The sequence below is a fragment of the Heptranchias perlo genome, chromosome 3 (genome assembly GCF_035084215.1).
Source record: "Heptranchias perlo isolate sHepPer1 chromosome 3, sHepPer1.hap1, whole genome shotgun sequence".
In the NCBI taxonomy this organism is placed as follows: Eukaryota; Metazoa; Chordata; class Chondrichthyes; order Hexanchiformes; family Hexanchidae; genus Heptranchias; species Heptranchias perlo.
The window spans coordinates 81164925-81192549 of NC_090327.1; the positions used below are offsets into that span (position 1 = coordinate 81164925).

The 27625-nt window shown below is 41.2% G+C and overlaps 1 protein-coding gene across 9 annotated transcripts in view; it reads left to right on the forward strand.

Annotated features, from left to right (window-relative positions):
- Positions 1-25731, forward strand: part of LOC137316678 (hepatocyte nuclear factor 4-gamma-like) — a 188822-nt gene extending 163091 nt beyond the window's left edge. For 6 of the 9 annotated variants that reach the window (XM_067980567.1, XM_067980559.1, XM_067980550.1 and 3 more), the window contains 8 exons: positions 845-919; positions 5928-6034; positions 7920-8078; positions 15234-15321; positions 15472-15624; positions 18634-18870; positions 21910-22032; positions 24276-25731. In XM_067980567.1, coding sequence (XP_067836668.1) covers positions 845-919; positions 5928-6034; positions 7920-8078; positions 15234-15321; positions 15472-15624; positions 18634-18870; positions 21910-22032; positions 24276-24400 — 1067 coding nt within the window. In that variant the 3' untranslated portion in view covers positions 24401-25731. The remainder of the gene's footprint in view (positions 1-844; positions 920-5927; positions 6035-7919; positions 8079-15233; positions 15322-15471; positions 15625-18633; positions 18871-21909; positions 22033-24275) is intronic. The other 3 variants (XM_067980533.1, XM_067980539.1, XM_067980545.1) reach the window with 3 other exon arrangements.
- Positions 25732-27625: the final 1894 nt, after the last annotated feature.

Sequence of the window (27625 nt, forward strand, 5' to 3'; positions counted from 1 at the left end):
TGTTGTATCTACCGGTGGCCTCGAAGAAGATACATATGAGTTTCCTGGGTCTCTTACTTGCATTCCCATTGGTGCAGGTATTTCTATAAAACTGGTGTAAGCAGCTGACCTCCCTGGAAACTTCTATGCAGCCTTTAAAAACACAGTTCAGCCTGCACTCTTCAGAAGCAGACTGGGGGACAAACAGGTAAGAGAGGAACAGTGCTTAGCTCTTTCACTTCACTCTCTAATTAGTTTACTGCATGACTTATCAATATTTTTATTACACTTGTACCATCTGTCCCCAGAGCGCAGCAGGGCATGGCACCAAGCCAAAGAATAAAAGAATGCACAACTTCACTCATTCAGACCTTCAAACCTTTCTGCAGGACATAGAAGGCAGGATGAACAAGCTCCTGGGTGGGTGCCACCAAGTAACCCAGAATTATGAGTTGTGCCACCTGGAGGGAGTTGGCACTAGCACTGACTGCTAATTCTGCCACCCTCAGGACTGCAGAACAGTGCTGCAAAAAGTTCCACATCCTCAACAGGGCTGGCAAGGTAACACACTGAACACTCGCCCTTTCCTTCCTTGCTCATCATCACACTTGTCAATCCCTCAATGCAACAACTGCATAACTAACCCTTCACAGTGGTCTCTGGTTAAGGGAGATTCCAACTCAGCATCTTGCACTATAGCTACCCAGCTCCCCTCACGGCAATTACTTATATGCACAACCCTAAAACCCCTTCCTCTACTTTTATAGCATCATAACCCCACATCTCTTACGTCTCCTCTCATATGCCACTTGGCACACACTCCTCAACTGCTAGCCTTACCTTCATTTACTCTGCCTTCTTGCAGGACAAATTGGTACACAATGCCCACCCAAGGCAGGCTACCAGAGGAGCACCTCCACCTTTAAACTCCTCACCCCAGGTTAGTGACTGATATTGTCACCCCGGCATCCCTGTGAAACACCGCACAAACAACCTTCCAATCACTTCTTTGTTTCCTTAATCCCAAGGGGATGTGCTCAGTCATTTTTGGCTTCTTCCCTCCTTTTTTGCAGATGCATCACAGCAATAGATGGCACAGGAGGAGGAAGATGATGATTATTATAAAGAAAAGAATGATGAGGACGCGAAGCCACCCACAGGTCATAGCTGCATGATATTGCTGTCTGTTTGGACAGCAGCACGTGCCAGGCCTCCAGTGTCCCCCTCAAAGCACTGCACCAGTGGACCAAGCTGCCAAGGAGCAAGCTCAGTCCCATGAGCCCTTTGTAGGGCATAGTCGTGGTCCTTAGGTGGCACCTAGAAAAGGCACGAGAACAGTTGCCCATGGGCAATGCTATACTTGCCCCTGATAAGCCTTAACAGGTGGGGAGTGGGGTTGGGGGGTCTGTAAATCTGCCGGTGATCTGACCCTGTGAGAAGCAAGTGCTGTAGGCAGAATGGCAAAAAAAAATGAATTGAAACATTTCCAGCCTCTTCTGTTTCAGGAACTCCTCCCTTTCATCGTAAACAGCTGATCCTAACAGTTGCTACATCTCACTGAGCCGTGTCTAAGTTACCCCAAGTGTAGCACCGGTCCAAATGCAGAAAACTTGATGGTACTTCACCACTGGCTCTCAGTTTGACATATTCAAATATTCAGTGGTGACTTGATGGGCGGATTGTGGCCTAGAGGTCAGGTGTAGCCATTTCCTAACACTCCTGATCTTCTAGCCATTCATTCTAGGAGCGCAGTGAAGCAGGCACACTGATTCCTGATCTGAACTGTCATCGAGCGACACTCCCTGCCTGGAATAGAATCTTGCAATTTTGAGGTTTCAGAATCCTGGACCCACTAATTATGTACAAACTTTCATCTGTTTCCCAAGACCTTTTTGATGGTGTTCAAAAAAAATAATGTGACCAGAGAGTTTTCAAAAATGGCTGAACAGCTCATTAAACATCATTAAATAAATTTAAAACAGAAATCGACAGTTTCCTAGAAGTAAAGGGAATTAGGGGTTACGGGGAGCGGGCAGGAAATTGGACATGAATTTAGATTTGAGATTAGGATCAGATCAGCCATGATCTTATTGAATGGCGGAGCAGGCTCGAGGGGCCGATTGGCCTACTCCTGCTCCTATTTCTTATGTTCTTAAACTACCTGTCGTATTTACGGTCTACCAAATACCCTTTTATTATAGAATATATTGTATTGTACTGGCATATCATACAAAACAGATAATACAGTAACATTTTTTGAAGTTGTTTAATACAGGTCAATGCCTTCCACTCTTGGTAATAAAATTGTATTTGAAGGCCAGATGTATATGTATGTCGTGTTGTATTGTACTGGTTAAATACAAGTGTTTAAGTATTCTCCTGAACTGGTATAAACAGTTGCCATAATCCTTAACCTGCGAAACTATTTATGCAACTTTAAATACTACAGAGAAGTAAACCAGTTGATCAGTAGGTATTTGGAAAATAGATTGGAATTCCAATAATTTCCAAACAAAAAAGGGAATATTTTCGGCGCAGACATGACTGGGCGAATGGCCTCCTTCTGTGCCATAAATTTTCTATTCTATGATTCTATGAGCAATGGTTATGGTCTGCTACCTCCTCCCTTCCCACCGTCCAGGGCCCCAAACATTCCTTCCAGGTGAAACAGCGGTTTACTCGTAATTCTTTCAATTTAGTATACTGTATTCACTGCTCACAATGTGGTCTCTACATTGGGGAGATCAAACACAGATTGGGTGATCACTTTGCTGAATACCTCCACTCTGTCAGCAAGCGTGACCCTGACTTGCCGGCCGCTTGCCATTTTAACTCTCCATCCACCTCCCACTCTGACCTCTCTGTCCTCGGCCTCTTACACTGTTCCAATGAAGCTCAACGGAAGCTCAAGGAACAGCACCTCATCTTTTGTTTAGGCACTTTACAACCTCCGGACTCAACATTGATTTCAGTAACTCCAGGCCATAAGCACTGTCCCATTTTTTCTGTGGGACAGCAGGTGCTAGTAATGGTTCTGCTATTGCCATTTACAGCTCCTCTAGACCCATCTTTTGTTTCTTAACTCAGGAACATAGGAACAGGAGTAGGCCATTCAGCCCCTCGTGCCTGCTCCACCATTTGATAAGATCATGGCTGATCTGTGATCTAACTCCATATACCTGCCTTTGGCCCATATCCCTTAATACCTTTTGGTTGCCAAAAAGCTACCCATCTCAGATTTAAATTTAGCAATTGAGCTAGTATCAATTGCTGTTTGCGGAAGAGAGTTCCAAACTTCTACCACCCTTTGTGTGTAGAAATGTTTTCTAATCTCGCTCCTGGTCTGGCTCTAATTTTTAGACTGTGCCCCCTACTCCTAGAATCCCCAACCAGCGGAAATAGTTTCTCTCTATCCACCCTATCTGTTCCCCTTAATATCTTTTAAACTTCGATCAGATCACCCCTAACCTTCGAAACTCCAGAGAATACAACCCCAATTTGTGTAATCTCTCCTCGTAACTTAACCCTTGAAGTCCAGGTATCATTCTAGTAAACCTACGCTGCACTCCCTCCAAGGCCAATATGTCCTTCCGAAGGTGCGGCACCCAGAACTGCTCACAGTACTCCAGGTGCGGTCTAACCAGGGTTTTGTACAGCTGCAGCATAACTTCTGCCCCCTTGTACTCGAGTCCTCTAGATATAAAGGCCAGCATTTCATTTGCCGCCTTGATTATTTTCTGCACCTGTTCATGACACTTCATTGATCTATGTACCTGAACCCATAAGTCCCTTTGGACATCCACTGTTTTTAACTTTTTACCATTTAGAAAGTACCCTGTTCTATCCTTTTTTGATCCAAAGTGGATGACCTCACATTTGTCTACATTGAATTCCATCTGCCACAGTTTTGCCCATTCACCTAATCTATCAATATCACTTTGTAATTTTATGTTTTCATCTACACTGCTTACAATGCCACCAATCTTTGTGTCATCGGCAAACTTAGATATGAGACTTTCTATGCCTTCATCTAAGTCGTTAATAAATATTGTGAATAATTGAGGCCCCAAGACAGATCCCTGCGGGACTCCACTAGTCACATCCTGCCAATGTGAGTACCTTCCCCTTATCCCTACTCTCTGTCGCCTTTCGCTCAGCCAGCTTCCTAACCAAGTCCGTACTTTTCCCTCGATTCCATGGGCTTCTATCTTAGCTAACAGTCTCTTATGTGGGACCTTATCAAATGCCTTCTGGAAGTCCATATAAATAACATCCATTGACATTCGCCTGTCCACTACTTTAGTCACCTCTTCAATAAATTCAATCCGGTTTGTCAGGCACGACCTACCTTTCACAAATCCATGCTGGCTCTCTCTGATTAACTGAAAATTCTCGAGGTGTTCAGTCACCCTATCCTTAATTATAGACTCCATCATTTGCCCCACAACAGATGTTAGGCTAACTGGTCTATAATTCCCCGGTTTCCCCCTCTGTCCTTTCTTAAAAAGCAGAGTGATATGTGCAATTTTCCAAACTAGAGGGACAGTTCCTGAATCTAGAGAACTTTGAAAGATTATAGTTAGGGCATCTGCAATGTGCTCACTTACTTCCTTTAAAACCCTGGGATGGAAACCATCTGGTCCTGGGGATTTGTCACTCTTTAGTGCTATTATTTTCTTCATTACTGTTGCTTTACTTATGTTAATTTTATCGAGTCCCTGTCTCCAAGTCAATATAAGTTTTCTTGGGATTTCCGGCATGCTATCCTCTTTTTCGACTGTAAATACTGATGCAAAGTAATTGTTCAACATGTCCGCCATTTCCCGATTGTCAATGACTATATCCCCACTTTCAGTTTTTAAGGGGCCAACACTGCTCCTGACCACCCTCTTTTTCCTAATATAACTATAAAAGTTCTTTGTCCCATTACCACCCTCCTTGCCTTGCACCATCATCCGTTTTGTCATTTAATCACTCTTGCCCTCTACCCTATCACACACCTTCCCTTTTGTTCTTTCCTTCCCTCCCCTCCCCTCCCCCTCTTTCTATGGCTCTGCACATGCTTTAAAAACTGTTAACTCTTTAACATCTTCCAGTTCTGATGAAAGGTCTTTGACTTTTTCTTTCTCCATAAATGCTGCCTGACTTGCTGAGCTTTTCCGTTTTCTGTTTTTATTTCATGTTTGATAATCCACATCATTTTACTAAAAAACTTTGTTTAATATAGAACGTCTTTTGTTTTTAAATACCACAAAAGGACATTGTTCTTTAAGTGCTTCATCTTGGCTACGAAATTAGCCTAATTTGTTTCAGTTAAAATAAGATAGTTAAGGGAAGGGTGAGTTGTATAGAACAACATGCCTTTTCTTGTACTAAACAAACCCTAGTCTCAACAAGTAGGCTTGGCACAAGATTATTTATTGAATGAGGCTTGCTATATCTAACATTCATCCTGTGCCCATGCCCACAAGTTAAGAACATCCAGTTCTGAATGGGATAATTCATCTCTTCCATTGCTGCTGTTGCTGCTGATAATACTGTAGTAATGTTGTAGTGAAGAACAGCATAGCTTTGTGGAACACAGTCAAAGAGCGCCAACAAAATTTACCTTAAACCATGTTTTAAACTCTAATCCAAGAATTGCAGAATTATGTTTAAATAATGGTTTTATGTAAGAAAATGAATATTATGATCAGCAAAGAGGGACAATATTAGCAGTTTTAAGGAATGGATAATTAAAACACTCGCAGAGCTGGTGGAGCACATAATGTTAGTGATTAGCTCTGTGTGAAGACAGTGCTCCACATTAACGGCTGTCAAACCACCTGGGAGTCAAAGTTTCATTAGATCTGCATCTGGAGCAGGTTTTTGATACTCAGCCATGTATAAAAGATACTCTTGATTTCAGAGGGTTCATTTGCTACATAACAAAAATGTTTCTTCCTTAGCTGTACAAAATGAGCGGGATCGAATAAGTAACAGAAGAAATAACTACGAGAGCAGCAGCTCACCCTCTATCAACACGTTGGCTCAGGCTGAAGTTCTTTCTCGTCAGGTAGAGCAGATGCAGTACAAGAATTTGAATTTCTCTCTCTCATTTCTAATTTTCCATTGTTGTCTCCTGCTGCCACGCTTCGTCCTTCAGGCAGGAGGGAGAGACAAATCATGTCGGTTCTCAGTACAAATGCCAGGAATTGCCCCGAGGGTTCTTCCGATTGGCCGTCGTATCTTTGCCGGATGGTCGACAGAGACCCTGGATACATGTGTTATCAAAGTTTCCATCAACCTTCCATCGAAATTACGCTGGCCGATCAGGAGAACTCCCAAGGAAATTCCTGGCACTTATTAAATAGGATTTGAAGCAAAACTTTTTCAGATGTTTTGATTTTCTTTGAAATGTGATTTCAACTTTGAGTAATCCAGCGTTCTGTGAAGATCTACTGTTTTGGCAGAATTGAATTGCTTGGAAATATTTTACTGTATTAAAACAGACCAAATCATCAAGGGTTTTCTGATGGTGCATTTATATTGTAGACCATTTCGTGGTTCAGTGTTGCTGCTGGTTGGAAACGGTGCCATTTATATTATGAGGCAAGTTCCACGGCAGCAGCAACAAGCTACACAGGGACAAGCACAGTTCTTTTAGTTTGTGGCTGTGACTTTGTATCTGGCCACTGTGCCTTCCCTTAAGGCTGGAGAAAGAATGTAAAGGCTCGGAAGTATATTACTGCTTTGCTGGCCTATACAGGTATAGCTATATATCTGACAAACAGACCGATTTCTGTTTACATTATCATTGGAGCCACAGTTTCCTCCCAAAGTGCCCACAGAAACCTTCTTTCTCTGTTGGTGGGGCACATGACTTCGATAGACAACAGCACCACCTCATTTCTCTCTGTCCCTGACAGCAGGGTTGTTGTCAGCGGAGGGCAGTAAAATGAAAGTGCTAGAAGAAACTCTGCATGAAGCTGTTTTGTCACTGGAAGAAAAGCACAGTTAGCCATCTTATACACATTTCTTAATGTGCAAACAACATCTTGTTCACAAAGCAAAGAATATATCAAATTACAGTTTGACCTATACACTGTATTGCACTCCCAAGGCAGAATACCAGCATGGAGTTAAAATCATTGTCATTTGCTAGCTTAAATCTGGCAGCATAAGTAACTTTTGGAGAAATAAACTTGTGTAACATACTTAGTAGCTACTGTGTAAACTGATCATTGTTCATTTATCATAAAATGCTTGACCATGATATATCAGCCCCAAGATCCTTATCCTGTTTTTTTATACTTTCTGGAGTTTTTCAGCGTTTTTCAACATTTTTTTACATTTCTCAGCATAATTTTGAATGAAATCAGATGTTTGGCTTTTATCATGACATGGAAAAATAGGTGTTTTCAATTAATATGCTACATGAAAATTGTTTTTTTAACAACACATACTAATAAAAATGCATATATGACAAACTAAACAATGAATCCTTTTTAATCGACTGCATTTAAAAATGGGGAACTAGTGCTCTGTGTTAAATATTCCTGTTCCAATGCTTTTTCACAAAAAGTTAATTAACTTTCAACGACTTCATGTGGTATGCTTTTATGACATTCTTTACAAACAAAACACTTATTTTTGGTTGACTAATTTTTCTGGCTCCATGTTTTTATTCAATGGTATCATACTACCAAAAGCATGAATCTTTTTTAAAGTCAGAAACCTGTTTGCAGGTTCTTTTAAAATCTCATTGACGGTGGACAAACAACAGGCTACACATTTCCATTCACATTAGTCACTAGTGGAGCAAAAATAATCTCATTTGGTTTTTTAATTATCTGCATGAATGCTTCTTTGGATCGTGTTCTGGGAACAGCAACTGCTTGTGAAAACAATTAACATTTCCTGAGCTGTAATTTAATTTGGTCCCGCTTTTTGTTTCCCAGCAGATCACCCTCTCCGCTTCTGCAGTGAGCACAGACATTACCACAAAGAAAATTGCTAGTATTAGTGATGTCTGCGAGTCAATGAAGGAACAGTTGCTGGTTTTGGTGGAATGGGCAAAATACATTCCAGCTTTCTGTGAACTGCCGCTAGATGATCAGGTAAACTATGAACACTTTCAAAACGGTCATTTAGCTTTTTACTAGAGAATCTTATATCTCCTGCTAAAGTGAGTGTGTGTATGCGTGTATGTATTTGTATGTAACATGCATTCACTCATCCATCTACGCATATATTCATGTATGTGGAATTGTTGTAATCTTGCCTACATTGAAGGACGTTCAGGCAGGACCTGGATCGATAGTAGTTTAAAATCTGAGCAAATTCTGACTGATCAAAACAGTAAGTAAACTTGTATCCCAGATATTCAATATGATGTGCCTATGGTGTGACAAATATATCGAGAGTAGGTAATACTGTTGGCTGCTTTTCAATGACTCAACTGTAATTTTAGTTACAAATTGTATAAATTTCCAGAAAAATTTAGGAAAAATTAAGTTGAAGAAATTAGTCCTGTTCCAAGTTCAGCCAACTTAAAGTGGCCACTCAGCTAAATTCCTTCAAGAGGCTCTGGCACGTGAACTCAAGATTTAGCATAGCTAAAGCTGTTTAAATAATGGCGTCACATAGCTGTGGCATCTGAAACTTCAACCTTTGGCTACACTGCTCTGCTACTAAGAATCGAAGTTTTAATAAACATTAGTCCCATTAATTTCTCCAGTATTTTTTCTTTACCAATATTAATTACTTTAAGTTCCTCACTCTCATTAGACCCTTGATTCCCCATTATTTTCAGCATGTTTTTTGCGTCTTCTATTGTGAAGACAGATACAAAATATTTGTTTAATGTTTCTGCCATTTCTTCATTATCCATTATAATTTCTTCTGTCTCTGCCTCTAAGGGACTCATGTTTACCTTGGCTAATCTCTTCAATTTTACCACTCGCCTCTTACACCTACGCAAAGAGATTGATTAAGAGGGGAAAAATAGAGTATGAGAGTAAACTAGCAGGGAACATAAAAACTGACTGTGAAAGCTTCTAGAAATATGTCAAGAGAAAAAGATTAGTGAACACAAATGTAGGTCCCTTACTGTCAGAAATGGGGGAAATTATAATGGGGAGCAAAGAAATGGCAGAACAATTAAACACATACTTTGGTTCTGTCTTCACAAAGGAGGACACAAATAACCTGCCAGAAATGTTAGGGAACCAAGGGTCTAGTGAGAGGGAGGAACTGAAGGAAATCAGTATCAGTAAAAAAAATAGTGCTAGGGAAATTAATGGGGCTAAAGGCTGACAAATCCCCAGGGCCTGATAATCTACATCCCAGAGTACTAAAGGAAGTGGCCCTGGAAATAGTGGATGCATTGGTGGTCATCTTCCAAAATTCTATAGACTCTGGAACAGTTCCTACAGATTGGAGGGTGGCAAATGTAACCCCACTATTTTAAAAAAGGAGGGAGAGAAAAAACAGGGAATTACAGACCAGTTAGCCTAACATCAGTAGTGGTGGAAATGCTAGAGTCTATTGTAAAAGATGTGATAACAGAACACTTGGAACGCATTAACGGGATTGGACAAAGTCAGCATGGGTTTATGAAAGGGAAATCATGCTTAACAAATCTACTGGAGATTTTTGAGGATGTAACCAGTAGAATAAATAGGGGAGAACCAGTGGATGTGGTGCATTTGGATTTTCAGAAGGCTTTTGATAAGGTCCCACACAAGAGGTTAGTGTGCAAAATTAAAGTACATGGGATTGGGGGGAATATAATGGCATGGATTGAGAATTGGTTGACAGGAAACAGAGAGTAGGGTAGCTGGCAGTGACTAGTGGGGTACTGCAGGGATCAGTGCTTGGGCCCCAGCTATTCACAATATATATCAATGATTTGGATGAGGGAACTAAATGTAACATTTCCAAGTTTGCAGACGACACAAAGCTGGGGTGGAATGTGAGCTGTGAGAAGGATGCAAAGAGGCTCCAATGTGATTTAGACAAGTTGGGTGAGTGGGCAAGAACATGGCAGATGCAGTATAAGGTGGATAAATATGAGGTTATCCGCTTTGGTTGTAAAAACAGAAAGGCAGATTATTATCTAAATGGTGATAGATTGGGAAAAGGGGAGGTGCAATGAGACCTGGGTGTCCTTGTACACCAGTCGCTGAAAGCGAGCATTCAGGTGCAGCAAGCAGTTAGGAAGGCGAATGGTATGTTGGCCTTCATTGCAAGAGGATTTGAGTACAGGGCCTTGGTGAGACCACATCTGGAGTATTATGTGCAGTTTTGGTCTCCTTATCTGAGGAAGGATATCCTTACCATGGAGGGAGTGCAACAAAGGTTTACCGGGCTGATTCCTGGGATGGCAGGATTGACGTATGAGGAGAGATTGGGTCGACTAGGCTTATGTTCACTAGAGTTTAGAAGAATGAGAGGTGATCTCATCGAAACATATAAAATTCTAATAGGACTAGACAGACTAGATGCAGGGAGGATGTTCCCAATGGCTGGGGAGTCCAGAACCAGGGGTCACAGTCTCAGGATACGGGGTTTAGACCCGAGATGAGGAGAAATTTCTTCACTCAGAGGGTGGTGAACCTGTGGAATTCTCTACCACAGAAGGCAGTGAAGGCCAAGTCATTAGATGTATTCAAGAAGGAGATAGATATATTTCTTGATGCTAAAGGGATCAAGGTATATGGGGAAAAAGTGGGAACGGGGTACTGAGTTAGACGATCAGCCATGATCATTTTGAATGGCGTATCAGGGCCGAATGGCCTACTCTTGTTCCTATTTTCTATGTTTCTATAATTGGCTTTGTTTAAATTTAAGACCCTAGTTTTGGACTTAACTACATCACTCTCAAACTCAATATGAAATTCTATCATATTGTCACACTACCCCAGAGGATCCTTAACTATAAGATTACTAATTAAGCCTGTCTCATTACACAATACTAGATCTAAAATAGCTTGTTCCCTAGTTGGTTCCTTTACATATTATTCTAGAAAACTGTCTCGAATGCATCCCATAAATTCATCCTCCAAACAACTTTGCCAATTTGGTTTGCCCAGTCTATGTGAAGGTTAAAGTCCCCCACAATTATTGCATTACCCTTGGTACATGCTTCTCTAATTTCCTGAATTCTACACTGTCTAACTACTGTAAACTACTCCCACTACTGTTTCCCGCCCCTTGATATTTCTTAGCTCCACCCATACTGATTCTATGGGCTCGATTTTAGGATAGTGTTTCCAGCGGGTTCCCAGCGGGGTGGCCCCGAAAATCCCGATCTCCGGTCACGTGACCGGATCGCGACGAAATCCCGGCCACTTCCGGGTACCGCGCTGACGTGCGGGGCTGCGCGCGCAAGCCCCGCTGGTGGGAATCCCGCAGGGCATTTGAGAGTACTTACCTTGCTCGTTGTGGTCAGTTAATGAGCTGAAGCAGCTGTCAAAAGAGGAAGTGTGGGATTTTCGGTTCAAGGCAGTGAGTTTCCCACACTGGGGGAAACAGTCTCCCTCCAACCAGGCGTGTTGCAGCCAGCAGCCTGTGGCAGGTGCCAAGGTGCGCTCCACGGGGGAGAGCCCTTACCCACGCAGGAGGCCACCGCGTCACATAGGGCAACCCCTGCCCTCCACCACCCCCCGCCAAGCCAGAGGACAGACCGACACGAAACCGCAGCCCCAGTTCGAGGAACCACACACCTACCCTGCACAACCCCTCAGACCAACACCTGCCAGTTGGGTGGTGTGTGGAGACCCTCGGAGGACGAAGAGCATGACCAGCACCAGCAGCCTCGCAGTCCACGCCGTCCGCCGCAGAGACGTGGATCCCCCCAACACGGTGTTGTTGCACGCCCACCTGCACAGCAGGAGGGAGGGCTACCGCAGAGAGAGACGCGTCGCAGAGGGCACTACCCTCGCCACAGGGTCCACAGACCGAGGCGCAGCTCCCCGGACCTCTCCGAGCAGCAGTGCACAGGGAGGCGCAGATTCGCTCGACATGTAGTCGTGGAGATCTGCAGCCTCTTTCATGCCGAGCTGCTCCTGGCTGTCCCGAGCACCAACTGCTTACCTGTCGCTGGCAAAGTCACCACTGCCCTCCACACCTTCTCCTCCGCATCCTTCCAGGGTGCAGCCGGCTACACCGCCAATGTCTCTCAGTCGTCTGCGCGGACGAGCCCTGCAAATACACCTGCACCTACTCTGCAGTAACACGATGGGTGGCATCAGTGGTGGGTCCTCATAGTGATACCCAGGAGCGGGCATTATTGGACACAACGGACAGGATTCGTGGAGACATGGCAGTGGTGGTGTCAATATAATGTGTGCTGTTTGTTGCTCTGAAATTCAATATGGGTAACACCCATGACAAACCCTCACACACCCTTGTGCACCCCCTTCATGCTGACGAGATGTTTGCCTTACGCTGCCGACTGCGCATATGTGATGCATGCCCTGTGGCTGCAGCACAGGTGGTGACAGGTTGAGTGAGGCTGGCCGTGAGGGAGATGCACGAGAGGGTGAGTATGGGATGGAGCAATGAGATTGTATGAGGAGTGGGTTGCGTGTTAGTGGCAGGGTGAGTACTGGCGAGGTGAGTAGGTGGAGGTAAGATGAGGATGGGGTGTGAGTGGGTATGAAGGGTGATGTGACAGAATAGTGTTGGCGGTGCCGAAGGAGATGTGGGGTGGGGGCAGTGTTGTGGCAGACAGAGTGTAGGGGAAAGACTTTGTGTTCTCACTGCGGCTGACCTACTGCGGTCATTGCAGCGCCTCCTGCACTGTATGCAGGTGGGCGATATGTTGGTGGCGCAGGTGACCCCCTCTGCCACCTCGAGCCAGGCCTTCTTGGTGGCAGAGGCAGGCCGCTTCCTCCCGCCCGCCGGGGGGAAGATCTGTGTCCTCCCCCTCCTCCTCACCCCATCTGATGATACCTGGGGTGAGGCATCATTAAACTGGGAGCAGCCTTCCCCCTGGGCTGCTCCATGCTGCAATTTGTCCCATTGGTTGCAGCATCTGTCAGTGGAGGACTGCCCCTTTAACTAGAGAGCCTCCAGCTGACAGATCGTACCACGCATGCGCAGCCCGACCGACGCGCAGGCCAGCACCGTGGACCCCGGAGGAGCAGGTAATTGATTCCTATTAGTGTGTTGCCCTGCTACGATCGCGCGGGCAACCCACTAATTTCGCCGAGCGTGTTGACCACGCTCCCGGAGGACCACCCGCTGGGAACCCGCAGGCCTGCTAAATTCGGGCCCTATATCTTGATTTTCTGAGCTAAGATCCTTTGTCATTACTGCCTTCATCTCATCGTTTATTATCATTCCATTGCTCTTCATCTTCATCGGTCATTCAGTTCATTACAATCTGTGGGATCTTCCTATGTACCAAGTAGTAAAGAGGTACATTAATGTAATGGTTATGGTACTGGACTAGCAATCCAAAGGTTAAGTATTTAAATTGCACCAAGTTGTGAAAATGAATTCAATAAATCTGGTAATTTATGGGCTGACATCAGGATAAATGATCAAAAACTGCTGGATTTTCTTGTCCATCACCCCCATCATTGCTGATTGACCAATACATGAAAGTTAAAATTCTTGTCTTTGTCTATAAACCCTTCCACGGCCATGCTCTGCCCTGTCACTGCAGCCAGTATCTCTTCTAAAATGCTCTGTTCCCGACTCCAACCTTCTGTGTATTCCCGCTTCCATTGCCCTGCCATTGTTGGCAGAGTTTTCAGCCACCTCTGTTTGGAATCTCTCATCCTTCAACCCCAAAGGTTTCCCACCACTCAAAACCTCCTAGATTTCTTTTTGACCAAGCTTTCAGTCACCATTCCTAGTCTTTCATTTTCTGGCTCTGTGTCCATGTTCCTCACAGCTATTTATGAAGCCCCTCAGAATATTTCTTTATATTAAAGACACTCTATAAATATACATTGTTGAAGTGTTTTGAGGTGCTTCTGAGCAATGTAATTAGGCATTGTATATCTGCATACTTTTACTTCATTTCTCTAAACAGAAAGCATAAACTTGTATTCTCTGGAGTTTAGAAGAATGAGGTGATCTCATTGAAACTTAGAAGATTATGAGGGGACTTGACAGGGTAGATGCTGAGAGTCTGTTTCCCCTGACTGGAGAGTCTAGAACTAGGGGACATAGTCGCAGGATAAGGGGTTGGCCATTTAAGACTGAGATGAGGAGGAATTTCTTCAGTCAGAGGGTTGTGACTCTTTGGAATTCTCTACCCCAGAGGGCTGTGGATGCTGAGTCATTGAATATATTCAAGGCTGAGATAGATAGATAGATTTTTGGACTATCTGCTGTCATTTACAGTTACTCCTGATCAATCTTTTGTTTCTTAACCTGTCTCTTCCTTGCCTTGCACCATCCCTTTTTTGTCATTTAATCACTCGTGCCCTCTACCCTATCACAGACCTTCCCTTTTGTTCTTTCCTCCCCTCCCCTCCCTTCCCCCCCCCCCCCTTTCCCTGGCTTTGTACTTGCTTAAACACGTTGACTCTTTTAGCATCTTCCAGTTCTGACGAAAGGTCTTCGACCTGAAACGTTAACTCTGTTTCTTTCTCCACAGATGCTGCCTGACTTACTGAGCTTCTCCAGCATTTTCTGTTTTTATTTGAAATAATCCAATTTGGACAACATTGAAATGTTTTTAGATGAGCCATAAATTACCCACTTGGAATCATTTCAACTTTGGAATTTGTTTTGGACCTGATCTGAACTGGAATTTGAAAGCCAGCATCTGACTGCCGCTGGTTCCTTGATTTGCAGTATCCTGTCACACACTATTCAGTTTGGCACCATTTTAAAATGGAAGTGTTATTTGTGGGAGTCAAATATTGCCAAACAAGCTTACTGACTTTGGCTGAAAGTAGAAATTTATAGGCAGATTAAAAAAGAGCCATTCATTATACTTTTTTAAGTAATTGTTTTAACTAATTCTATTGTGCCATACACTACTTAAAATCATAAATATTAATTTGGTTCCTATCAAAAGCTACCCAAAATTTGACAGAGCCTCTACAATTTTGGCTTGTAGTTTAGGGCCAGGTTGGGGGGGGGGGGTTGTGGTCACAGAATACCACTGTTTTGAAGCTTAGAACCTAGATTTAATAAGAGTAATTACACTGTTTTCATCTACAATTGTCTATTTATAGTCTTGGAAGTTACTTATTATTTGTACATGTATAGATTTAACCTCTCTGTACATGTTGTTGTGAAATTAGGTTGCTTTGTTGAGGGCGCATGCCGGGGAACACTTGCTGCTTGGAGTGGCAAAACGATCCATGTTATACAAAGATGTTCTATTACTCGGTAAAATTTCCTTTAAATTCACCTTTCTTTGAGGTAGCATTTAAAAAAATATCTCTTCCATTGAACTAATGCATTATAATTATAGTGAACAAATCTTGAGACATTTTCTTAGAACTATACAATACTGACCATTTATGCCATTTTTAACAGGGAATGATTATGCCATACATCGCAATAGTCCGGAAATGGAAATTAGTCGTGTGGCAAATAGGATTTTGGATGAGTTGGTGCAGCCTTTCCAGGAAATTCAGATAGATGACAATGAATATGCCTGCTTGAAAGCAATTGTTTTCTTTGATCCAGGTCTGTACAAATTTTCACATCAGAACATTTGTTTAGCATTGCATCATTGTGACACGACACTCTGCCTTTCACTGGAAGCAACAAGTAGTTCAGAACCTATCTGATGAATCGAAATTAGAGCCACAAGTTTTAAAAGCTTGAAGTTGAGGTTTGAATTGCTTCACTACCTTTTGATAATGAAACACGGTTAGTGTTTTTAGTCCTATAAATAATTTTGCAAAACTGCCGTTCTTGGTGGGGAGCCTTGCCTGCTGGAAGCGCATAATAGGAATTCAGACAGGTGCTCTCCATCCCTGAATTCCCAATATGCGCTCGCACCTAGAAAGACTCTGGACCAGGAGTGTGATTTTGTAAAATTATCCCTACTATAATGTGTTTAAAATTTGGCCATTTACACAAATTGGTATTCATGTCCCCAACTCCTCCTAAATCGAATGGTACAATGAGATCTCCACCTGTTTGGAGATTTTTTTTCCCCCATCATCAATAAATTCAAAATTGAAAGACCTTTACATGCATATATTATGAAGCCACCACATCCCACAGTTTTATCAGTACATTTTGCAGAGAAATCTGCAGTTCCGATAGGATGATTTTGAAAATGTCTGAATAGGTACAAATTAACATGGATAAAAATGTTAGTTGTTCCAATCTAGCAAAAATGAAATCAGTCTTTGTAACAGTTATTTCTAGGAAAGTCTGAAGGAGCTCACCATTATTTCTCTGTCTGGATGAATGTAAGATTTCACCTGCATGGGTAAAACTGATTTAAAAATAAATAAAAATCAAGTTCAAATTTCAGAGAATTTGGCTGTAGGAATAATCACCATGGAAATATCTTTTATTGCTAAACTTAGTATTACTCAACTTATTGGGGGTGATTTTAACTTTGGGTGATAGTGTAAAACAGGCACTGTCGATTCAGCCGTCCCTTATACACCTCTCCCGATTTTAATTTCCATTGAAGTTAATGCAAATAATAATCAGGAGAGGTGTATAATGGGCAGCTGAATCAATAGCCTCAGTTTTACACTATCACCCACAGTTAAAATTATGCCCATTATGCCATCAGGTGTGCCAGCTAAAGGAAATTTAAAAAAAAAACATGGGGAATTGTATATAACTGCAACAGTTAAGCAAGCTGGAAAACAAATTTAGAGCCTCATCAGAGGGAGAGTGGGGGCAGGGGTGGGGGGGGGCATTTCAGGAAACTCTCACCAAAAACATGAAATAGTTTCCTTTAAATATAATTAGATTTAATTGTGATCAAATGAGCACATGTACAAGTTCCTATGATGTACGCCAGGAATGCCGGGACCTGCCCGCTTTCTGCCACATCCAAAGGATGACGTGAGCATGTGAATGCGTGGTCATCCAGAGAGACAGTACCTTCATCCGAACCAACTCCCGCCACACCCTTCTACTGGACGCTGTTTCACCATACTTACTTATTACCATGACAACAGATCTGATGGCATCAGTGATGTCGGTGAAACTCTGACTGACAGTTGTCTCAATGTGGAAACTGCAAGAGCGCACGTGTTCCACACTGCAGCCCAAGGCTTCTATAGGAGCCATCTGAAGATTCATGAGATACAACTGGCTTCAAGGCCTCTGCCAGTGGGCGCTCCGCTGCAGATATCTATGGTGGCAGTACAGTTCTGTGAATCTGGTCAGCACTGCATAGCTGCAGTGGACATCTCCGCATTAGCTGTGAGCTCCTGCAGGTTGACTGGCACAATCTCCAATGACTGTAGGAAGGTTCTGTGTTCAAAAAGCATCCATCTTGTAAAAGCAGGCCTCATGAGGTCCAAATCTCTGGGTTTAACAGGTGAGGATAGATGCGAGCTGGCCCTTCAGGCAGCAAGTTTCTGCCCCTTCTCTGTTGGCAGTTAGGAACAGGAGCAGGCCATTCAGCCTCTCATGCCTGTTCCATGATTCTGTCAGATCATGACTAATCTGTACTTTAAATGGTGTGAAAAAGTACTACCTGATTTCACTCTTAAATGGTCTAGCTCTAATTTTAAGATTATGCTTGCTCACTTGTGCTGTGTGGATCACAGGATCAACCCTCCTGTACCTTTTTAGTTAAATCCCTCTGGATGGATATACCTGAGCTGATATTTGCAACGGTAGAAGTGAGTGATGCAGATGCTGTAGGTACTGGGCTGGTCTGGGCCACTGGTCCTCCTGAGAAACAGCTGGAAAAAAAGAGGAGGCTGTCTTCGTTGAATTTTGAAATATACCTTCTAGCACAATGTGCCACACGGTCCTGGCCTTTGCTGTGTGCTTTGGTGCCAGTGAGAGAGTGAGCAAAGTGAGAAGCAAAAGCCTGAAGTGGGGGAAGGCCTCCAGCTTCATCATCAGATTCTCCCTCCACACCCTCTCACCCAAAGTCACTCAAGACCCTCACTTTGGTGGGAGGTGGGGCTTCCTCCCATGAGGATTTGCTTCCTCCTGTAATGTGGAACCTTCTCCTGCAGAAGAGCAGAGGTAAAAAGTGCAAATTGTCAGGCACATGATCAAGTGTCATCATGCAACCCATAGTGATTTCATATCATGGAGATGCATTCAGTTGAAAACTTTGCTTTGGAAAATTCTGTGTGCGCACAAACATGAAAAATCAATGCTCCAGATGTTCTCATCAGCATTAGGTTGGAAATATTAGCAGTGATTCAGTAATTCAGCACTGTGGGGAGCGGCACTTGCAGGTAGCACATCTTGGGAAATGACAGGTATGCAGCCCATAATTTTTTTGTCCATTAATTGTAGTGGATGGAAAACCACCTGCATTGTCCACAGACATCAATTGTACAATAAAAAAAGAGGTTTTCTCACCTACTCCATTTTACTAAACAAATCCTCAATCACTAGGTCAGTCACTATTGGGCAACGTGTACTTTAACACCCTATCTGAGTTTGCCTTATGCTGTTGCTTTTAGCCGCCTTATCCCCTAGTGACACATATGTATACAATTTTTATTTCATCTTGCATTTATTTTCCCGCAGATGCTAAAGCTTTAAATGATCCATCAAAAATTAAGAATATGCGTTACCAAGTTCAAGTTAGTTTGGAGGATTACATTAATGATCGACAGTATGATTCCAGAGGACGATTTGGAGAGCTGCTATTGCTGTTACCTACTCTTCAAAGTATAACTTGGCAGATGATCGAACAAATTCAATTTGTCAAACTTTTTGGACTAGCTAAAATTGATAATTTGCTCCAAGAAATGTTGCTAGGAGGTATGTGTGATTTCATATTAGTTCAAGATAATTGTACTACATAATTTATTAAATAATCCAGTGTGAAACTCAAAATGGCACCGATATTTTCCTGTTTTAATCTTTACCTCAGTAATATCGCTGGGAATTTCCTCATGGGTTCTCCTGATCAGCCACCATAACTTTGGTTGAAGATCGGCGGATACCCAAATAGACGTGTAAACAGGGATTCCGCCAAAGTCATGGTGGCCAATCGGGAGAACCCTCAAAGGAAATCCTGGTGCATATCTCATTGAGACTGTCTTTTCCAATCAATTTTTAAGTTTTTTTTTAACCCATATGAACATTATTAACTGCACAAATTGGCTGTCATGTTTGCTTACAAAAATGAGTGACTACACCTCAAAAAGTATTTCATTGGCCTTAGGCTACCCTTCATATTAAAAATTACTTCCCCTTCTAGTTTTTCCCAGAGCACAATAGTTTGGAAGGTGACCCATTCCCATGCCCCTGCAATGCTACTCTGTATTCAGCCTCTAGTTGCAGCTCAGTCTGTTGATATCTTCCTTTCCTTTGAAGCATCTTATCTTCACTTGATAACTCCAATTTGAGACTCTTGAAAGTGGAAACTCTTCATGTGAGAAATTACAGGCAAAACCCTGTGTTCTACTATTCTGTGATGCAGTGTGTTAATGGGGCACATTCTGTGGCACTAGCAAACTGCATTCAGAGGTTTTGACTTTCGAGCAAATCAATGGCATGGTAGGTTTTTTCCATTTGTTCGATAGTCACCCATAAACCTTCCCAGCTCTAGTGAAAAACCTGAAATGTTCAAGTTTGTCTTGACTGTAATCCCTCATCCCTGGTAACATCTTAGTGAATTTACGCTGCACCTTATCCATTACTTTTATATGCTTTCAATAATGGGATACCCAAAACTGTGCATAATACCCTGACTGCGGACTCATTAAGGTCTTGTACAAGTTTAGCATTACTTCCTTAGTTTTATACTCTATTCCTTTAGATATAAAACTGAGGATTTTGCTTCCTTTTTTATGGCCATATCTATGTATCTGCACACCAAGATCCCGCTACTCCATTTAAAATCTTACGATTGAAGGTGTATTTCCTGCCTCTAATCATTCTTCAAAAAATGCATTACTTCATTTTTTTCTTACATTGCACTACATCTGTCACCTACCTGCCAATTCTCCTAACCTGTCTGTCCTCCTGAAGTCTTTCACAACCCTCGTCACAATTTTCCACCCCTTCCAATTTTGTGCCATCAGCAAAGTTTGATATCGTTCCCTAAATTCCTACGTCCAGATCATTTATACATATATGGTAGATAAGAGTGGCCCCAACACGGACCCTTGTGAAGCATCACACATTTCAATTCTGAGAAATTTCCTTTTACATCTACCCTTGCTTTCTGCCCACCAAATATCTTTTGATCGTTGTGGCCACATTCCCTTTAATTCTATGTGCCATTATCTTTTCCATGTCTCTGATATGGTACCTGATCAAATGCTTTTTGAAAATCCATACAAACAACATCTACTGCATTTCATTTATCTACCCAATCTGATTTCTGTAAGGATAGTCAAGCATGAACTGCCTGATTATCTCATGTTTCTCCAGTTGCTAAGTCATTTCATCCCATATTATAGGCTCTAATAGTTTACGAACAACTGGAGTAAGCCTAACTAGCCTATAATTTCCTGGCTTATCCTAGTTTCGTTTTGAAGAGGGAATCACATTTGCAACCATCCAGTCCTCTGGCACAATTTTATTTTCCACAGAATTTTGGAAAATTATATTCAGAGCCACTGCTGTACAGTCAACCTCAGGATCTTAGGCTATAAATCTTGGCTATATATCTTTGGCTATAAACTACCAGGTGCCGTTGATTTGGCTTCAAGTCCCAGTGATTAAGTAGTACCCTGAGCTGAAAATTGCACTGATAGCATATGAATGGTAACATATTTGCATAAAAAATTTTTTGTCCAATATTTTAGTGGAGGCATTAACCTTTTAAAAATAAATGTTAAATCACAGTGTAATTTTTAGGCCCAAGTGGTATCAGATACAGCAGCCTAGTGGGTATGGTACTAGACTTGTGACCCAGAAATTGAGTTTACAATCCCACCATGGTAAATTGTTAAATTAGCCACAAAAGCTTCTGAATTGTTATTAAAAACCCAACTGGTTCACTAATGTCCTTCAGGAAAGCCCGTCATCCCTACCCAGTCTGGCCTACATGTGACTCCAGCCCCACACTGTGCAGTTGACTTTTAATCCCCTCAATTGTGAAGAATTAATACAAAGTTTAAAATAACTTGGACAATCCCAACCCTGTGAGGTCATCCTGTGGATTGGTGCCCAAGTTGAGAGAACTGTCCCACAGACTAGTCAAGCAACAGCCTGACATAGTCGTACTCACAGAATAATTCCTTTTTAAAAAATGTAAGTGGGATTATTCTATCCTGTAATCCTGGGGGTATTTGTATAACTATGCTCTCACAAATAAAGTAAACCCAACTAGTTATTAACTCCATGTAGTGATTGCATCAACTCACCATTGTTTTATTCTTTTTGCAAGATATATTTGAATGTTCAAGTGGAAGTTTCACTTGACTAGTTAATAAGAATAGTTCAAAAATGATGTATTGTCTTCTGATCGCATTGACAAATTACTCCAGCATCAGCTCACATTTTTGTATGGGTGCACGTACCTCGACCGTAACATTTACCAGTCCCTCCAGTTCTAATGAGTGTTCAGTTTAAAAAAAAGTACACCATGCATATTTCCATAGCTGAATATTTAGCATTATATAAATTATTTAACTGCTCTAAATTTGTTTAATTACTATGCTTCATTTGTAAATTTAAAAAAATCAAATGCATTTTGTCAGAATGGACTGATGTGTTCATCAAAAATTTGGATCTATTAATGTTACATTATCTTTTGTACATTTTGTACAAAGTACATTTATTTCAAAAAGCATTGTTGTGTCCAGTACATGTTTTAGAATGTTATTTTCTTTTCCTCCTTTGTAGGTACGACTAGTGACCCATCCCACCTCCATCATCCTGTACACCCTCATGTAGCCCAGGATCCAGTAACAGGCCAGACTATTTTGATCAGTTCAATGCCTGCAGCAGTTCACAGTGAACAGATGTGTAGGTATTTTTCCACATATCTGAGTGCACATTTTTAATATAGAATTTTGAATAGGCTGAGACTTTTATGAAAGTATTAACATCCTTTGTGATGGGAATACAGCAATAATAATGAGGAAAGAAATAAACAAAGAATTTACATTTATATAGTGCCTTTCATGTCCTCAGGATGCCCTTAAGTGCTTCACAGCCAATAAGGTACTTTTAAAATTTAGTTACTGTTGCAATGTATAGAAATGCGGCAGCCAATTTGCTCAAAGATTCCACAAAGAGCAAGGAGAGATATGGTCAGATAATCTGTTTTAGTGGTATAGGTTGAGTGATAAATGTTGGCCAAGGCATGGAGACTTTCCCCGATCTTTGAATGGTGCTATGAAACCTTTTACATCCACCTGAGAGGGCAGCCGGGATTTTGGTTTAATGTCTCATTTGAAAGACAGTGTTTCCTCAGTAGGCATTGAAATACCAGCCTAGGTTATGTGTACACGTCCCTGCAGTGAACCTGCAACTTCTGACTCAGAGGTGTGAGTGCTACCACTGAGCTAAGGCTGACACCTATAATTTGAGGTACATTACAATGAAATTCTATCTACCATATATGTTATAGGGCAGAAATTGTGGGGCTCCATTTCATTCCTATTGGCACAAGTAACAGAACATAAACCTGAGTGCAAGGTCACCTTTAGCACACCAGGAGAATTAGCTGTACCTGTACCTTTACAGCTGATCCCGAAATCCTGATCTAGCTCCCGCTCAGCTGACGCAGTTACTACAGTTTCGCCCCACTCAGCCATGCTACAGCTTCTCCTCAAACCAATTCAGCACAAGAACATCCCAGCCCAGCCCCACTCTGCCACATGATTAGAAACATCAGCAGAGAGCTAACAGTAATCCCAAACCAAATTAATTGCTTACAATAATATTAATTATCTGTATAAAAAGGAAATTAATAGCACTTGGTTTCCTATTTGAATTTGGAATTAGAGGTTTTGTCTGTTGTAAGTGGTTGTTCACTATATGTGCATCAGATATAAGTGGATTGCAATCTAATTCAATTAATTAGATGAGACGATGCCATAAACAGAGCTAGCAAAATTCAGACAGAATCATGATCGATTGATTAAACTTCTGCATTCAAGACACTGCAAGGCTTTATTCCTGATACTGTAAAGTTTATTAACAACAGTATTGTTTTGGTTTTCTTACCATTTTGTACAGCGAGCATTGTGCATGGTTGAGGCAGCATAACAGTGAAATAGTAATAAAAGTGACAATGCCACAAAAGGTATATGGTATTACCTGGTGGTGGTGCAGCAATGGCAGATTTGTACCTATAATATGTACCATTTAATTTCCATTTTTACAAAATCAATTTATAATTATGACTCTGTACTGTCAAGATTATCTTAATGAAAGTCTAAGCAGTTCTGAGCGCAAGAAGTATAGGACAGAAAGCCAAAAGTCTCCAGACAAATCATCCTTAAATAAAGTTATTAAAATATTATTTTAGTTATTGAAATATATATTTTATTAAAAGCTTGGAAACAATGTTCATACTAAAGAGACCTCATTGTTTAGAGTTAGGAAACACTCAAGAGGGGTAGAGTTGTGGATTGACCACTCGTTATAGAAACCGCCTGGTTTTTATTTCCATTTTACATCTGGGTGGTAGGTTGAAAATCTGCCCCATTGTTATTTGTCCCCTTGTTTGTGACTAATGTATAATAAAATATTATCCACTCTATTGAAAATTTAAAATGATGATGTCCCTAGGCTAATGCACAGCTAAATAAAGTGGACATGGACACTGTGCTGCTCAGTGAGCATCAAATCAACTTATTTTGATCACCTGAATTAGAATTTCCGCACCATGCTGTGAAAAAAGGGCAGAAACAGGCAAATGGCTCACTAAGGCAGCACCATCAGCACTTTATTAGTTTTGTAGCATGATGTGAGGGACCATGTTGGTGCTGTGCACAGTAAAGATGACGGAGACAAAGAGGACAGTGGGGGCCTTCAGTACACCTGGAGTTTCGATATTCCAGAATTGGAAGGACAATCTTTTACTGTACCAGTATTACTGACAACACTTAACTAACAAATGGCTTCAGTATCAATTTAGTTTTACAGACTATATTAGAAACAACATGTGTTCTATGCTTTCTTACTTTTAGATATATATTTGTCATTAACAAGTCCATGGTGTAATCATAACTTTATATTTTGTGCGCACTTCTCTGCAGCTACACCAGAAACCCCACTACCATCTCCTCCACAAGGTTCAGGACAAGAACAATACAAACTTGCTTCAAACCAGCTCTCAGTTATTTCTCAGCAAGTGCCATTGCCAAAGCAGAAGGGCTTGTGATGCCAAACTTAATTTTAAGAATGACAGATTGTGTTTTCTGTACACTTGAAAAGCAGGAATCCAAATTAAGTTAGCAGACTGCAACCAGGATCAAGCCACGGGTGGAAAGCAACACTGCCATTCTGTACTGTCTATAAATGGCTGTATTAACTTCTTGACTTTGCTAACGCTATTGTTTTTGTGGGGTATACCATTTCAGGAGCAAAATGTATTGCTCTTAAACACAAGTTGCAATCTCAGGTTAATATTTTAAAGGGATTTGGTTAAAGTTATTTGTATAATGATAAAACAAACTTGGTTCATATCAAAAGTTCGTGTTGTAATTTTTTATAAATTATAGATTAGATTTATCAACTTACATCTGGTTGGTACAGAATATTTTCTGTATTGACATAGCCATAATTTAGATCTGTTTCATACTTGTGTATGTTATACACCACAAATTCTACCTTCTGAGAATGGGTTTACTTCAGTTTTAAGGTAAGTGAAAATTGAAGATGCCTAATGAAAGCCTGTATAAGGAATAAATGACTGAATGTGTTACAAGGCTGTACCCAACCAAGGGATACTGATGATATCACTAACTGTGAAACTCAAATTTACAAGATCATTATAGCCAATATCACATTACCAGATATCTCTTTTTTTTTAATTGTACATAGTCCTTTTTAAAACCTTTCTTGTTCTGAGTCTTGCCATTTAAATTCATACTTTACAGTACCACATCTGGTGTATCTCTTACTAGCAGCAATGTGGCTGCCAAGTCTTTCCATGTGGTTTTACATTGCATGACCAGAAGAGGGAGCTTTATTGAAAAATAATACACCTCATTTTTACAGAATATTTACTATTCTGTGTCTGTTTTTGAAATGTGTGGTAATATCAAATCAGATTTGCTTCCAGAGTAATGTCAAAGTTTAACATTTAATGCTTTAGAATTGATCTATAGATATTGTTGGGTAAATAGATATCTGTCCAATAGTTTTTGACTGAAAAAACTGCCTTAAATTGTCTAAATGAATCTTTTATTCTACCTTGTGGAAATGATGTGAACCCATTTTATGACTGTTTCTTGATTTGTACATACAAAGTGAGTAATTATATAATCATTGTAATTTATTGTGATGCAATGATCTATTTTGTAAACATGAAATTATTTTTCTATGAATTATTGTGAATGAATCAAGAAAATCAATACTGGAATGTAAAGTGTACACAATTTTTAAATATTGTATTGCATTAAATGTGAGTTGAGTGTTCAGTACATTGCATGTACTTATGACATTTTCAGAAAATTGGAGTTCTCCATGTGTAAAAATACAAATAAATGTTAATACCTTTCCAATTGTGAAGCATAATTGACATCAACTAGCTCTTATACATCATTAAGACAGACCAACCATATTAATCATTATTTGCCACAGTCATCACACTTTATTTATTTAATATATTTATACAGGCTACCTCAGATAAGTTTGAAAGTTGGTTTACCAAAGATTTTTGACACCTGACTATACCTTTGAATGCCTCAGATGGTCCCTCCCAATGAATCACAAAAATGACAGCATAGAAGGAAGCCATTTTTTAATTTGTTCTTGGGATGTGAGTGTTGCTGGTAAGGCCACATTTACTGTCCGTCCTTAGTTGCCCTGAGACGGTAGTGGTGGGCTGCATCTTGAACCACTGTTGTCCATGTGCTGATGATGCTCAGGAATTCCAGCATTTTGACCCAGTGATGATGAAAGATCAGTGATATGTGTCAAAGTCAGAGTTGTGTGTGTCTTGGAGAGGAACATGAAGGTGATGTGTTCCTGTAACATTCAGCCCATCGTGCCTGTGCCTGTTGGAGCAATCTACTTTTTTCCCATTTCTTTCCCTCTCCACTATATCCCTTTATATTCTTCCTTTTCAAATACTTAATCAATGTCCTTATTGATACATAATTTAAAGTCAATTGTAGCAAAGCATTCCACATTCTAATAATACTGCGTGAAAATATTTCTTCGAACTTTCCCTTTCATTCTTCTGGTGATAATCCGAAGTCTATACTAATTAGTGAAAACAATCTTTCACTATTTACCATCTCAAAACCTTTAATCATTTTGAAAGCCTCGATTTAAATCACACCTTAACCTTTTCTGTTCCGATGAAAAGGCCTTTATTTTTCAAATCTCTCTTCATAAATGTAAACTCTCATTCCTGGTATCATTCTATGAATCTTTGCTGTATCCTTTCCTTGGCCCTAACATTCATCCTGAAATGGGGTGCCTAGAACTGCATATAATACTCAAACTATGGCCTAACCAATGTCTTGTACAAATTTAACATCACTTCCTTGCTTTTATGTTCAATATCCCAATGTAAAAGAGACAGAATCTCATTTGCCTTTTTATGGCCTTTTCTACCTGCACTCCCATCTTTCACATCGTTCACCTGACGAAGGAGGTAGCCTCCGAAAGCTTGTGAATTTAAAATAAAATTGCTGGACTATAACTTGGTGTTGTAAAATTGTTTACAATCTTTTAAAGAGCAATGTAGCTGCACTCCTAGATCTCTGTTAAAAAAACTTCGGGTGCTAGGGTGCAATAACGTTTGCACCCTAGCACCCGAATGGGCAGGACAGTTCCGTGGCTAGTCTTCATATTTGTTTATATTTTTAAATTTCTGCAGTTTCCTAATTATTCATGAGCCTCGAAATTCCTTGGGTTTAACACCAGGCTTGTGCCCAACAGAGCCCTCCAAGCACTGGGTCAGTGGGAGGGTACCTCATTTGCAAGGGACAGGCAGGTGCAAATGCCATTTCAGCGCATCCCTGGCACCTGCCTGCACGTGAGGGGTGGAGATTGCCCAGCCCCATCCCCGCACACTCCCCCCACCCTGATCCCAAGCCTGCCGATGTTCCTATCTGCCCCATGAGCAGGAGAGACAATATGTCTTTTTGTTTTAATCTGTAAGAAGGAAAGTTAAAGATTTACCTGGAAGACATCTTCAGCTTCCTGGTAGTCTTCAGGTTGACCTTCACTTGGTGGGAAAACTGCGACACTTGCTTTTCTTACTCCAGGCACCAGCTCAGATTCTTTCACCTGGGGTGAATTAGATAGTGGTAGTGAGGATGTGGCACCGGGTGATTCACAGAACTTGAGGGAACCAGAGGAGTGGGAAGTGGGTAAGGATGTGCCACCTTCCCAGCAGAAGCTGAGGAAAAGGTTGCTTATGGCTTTCGAG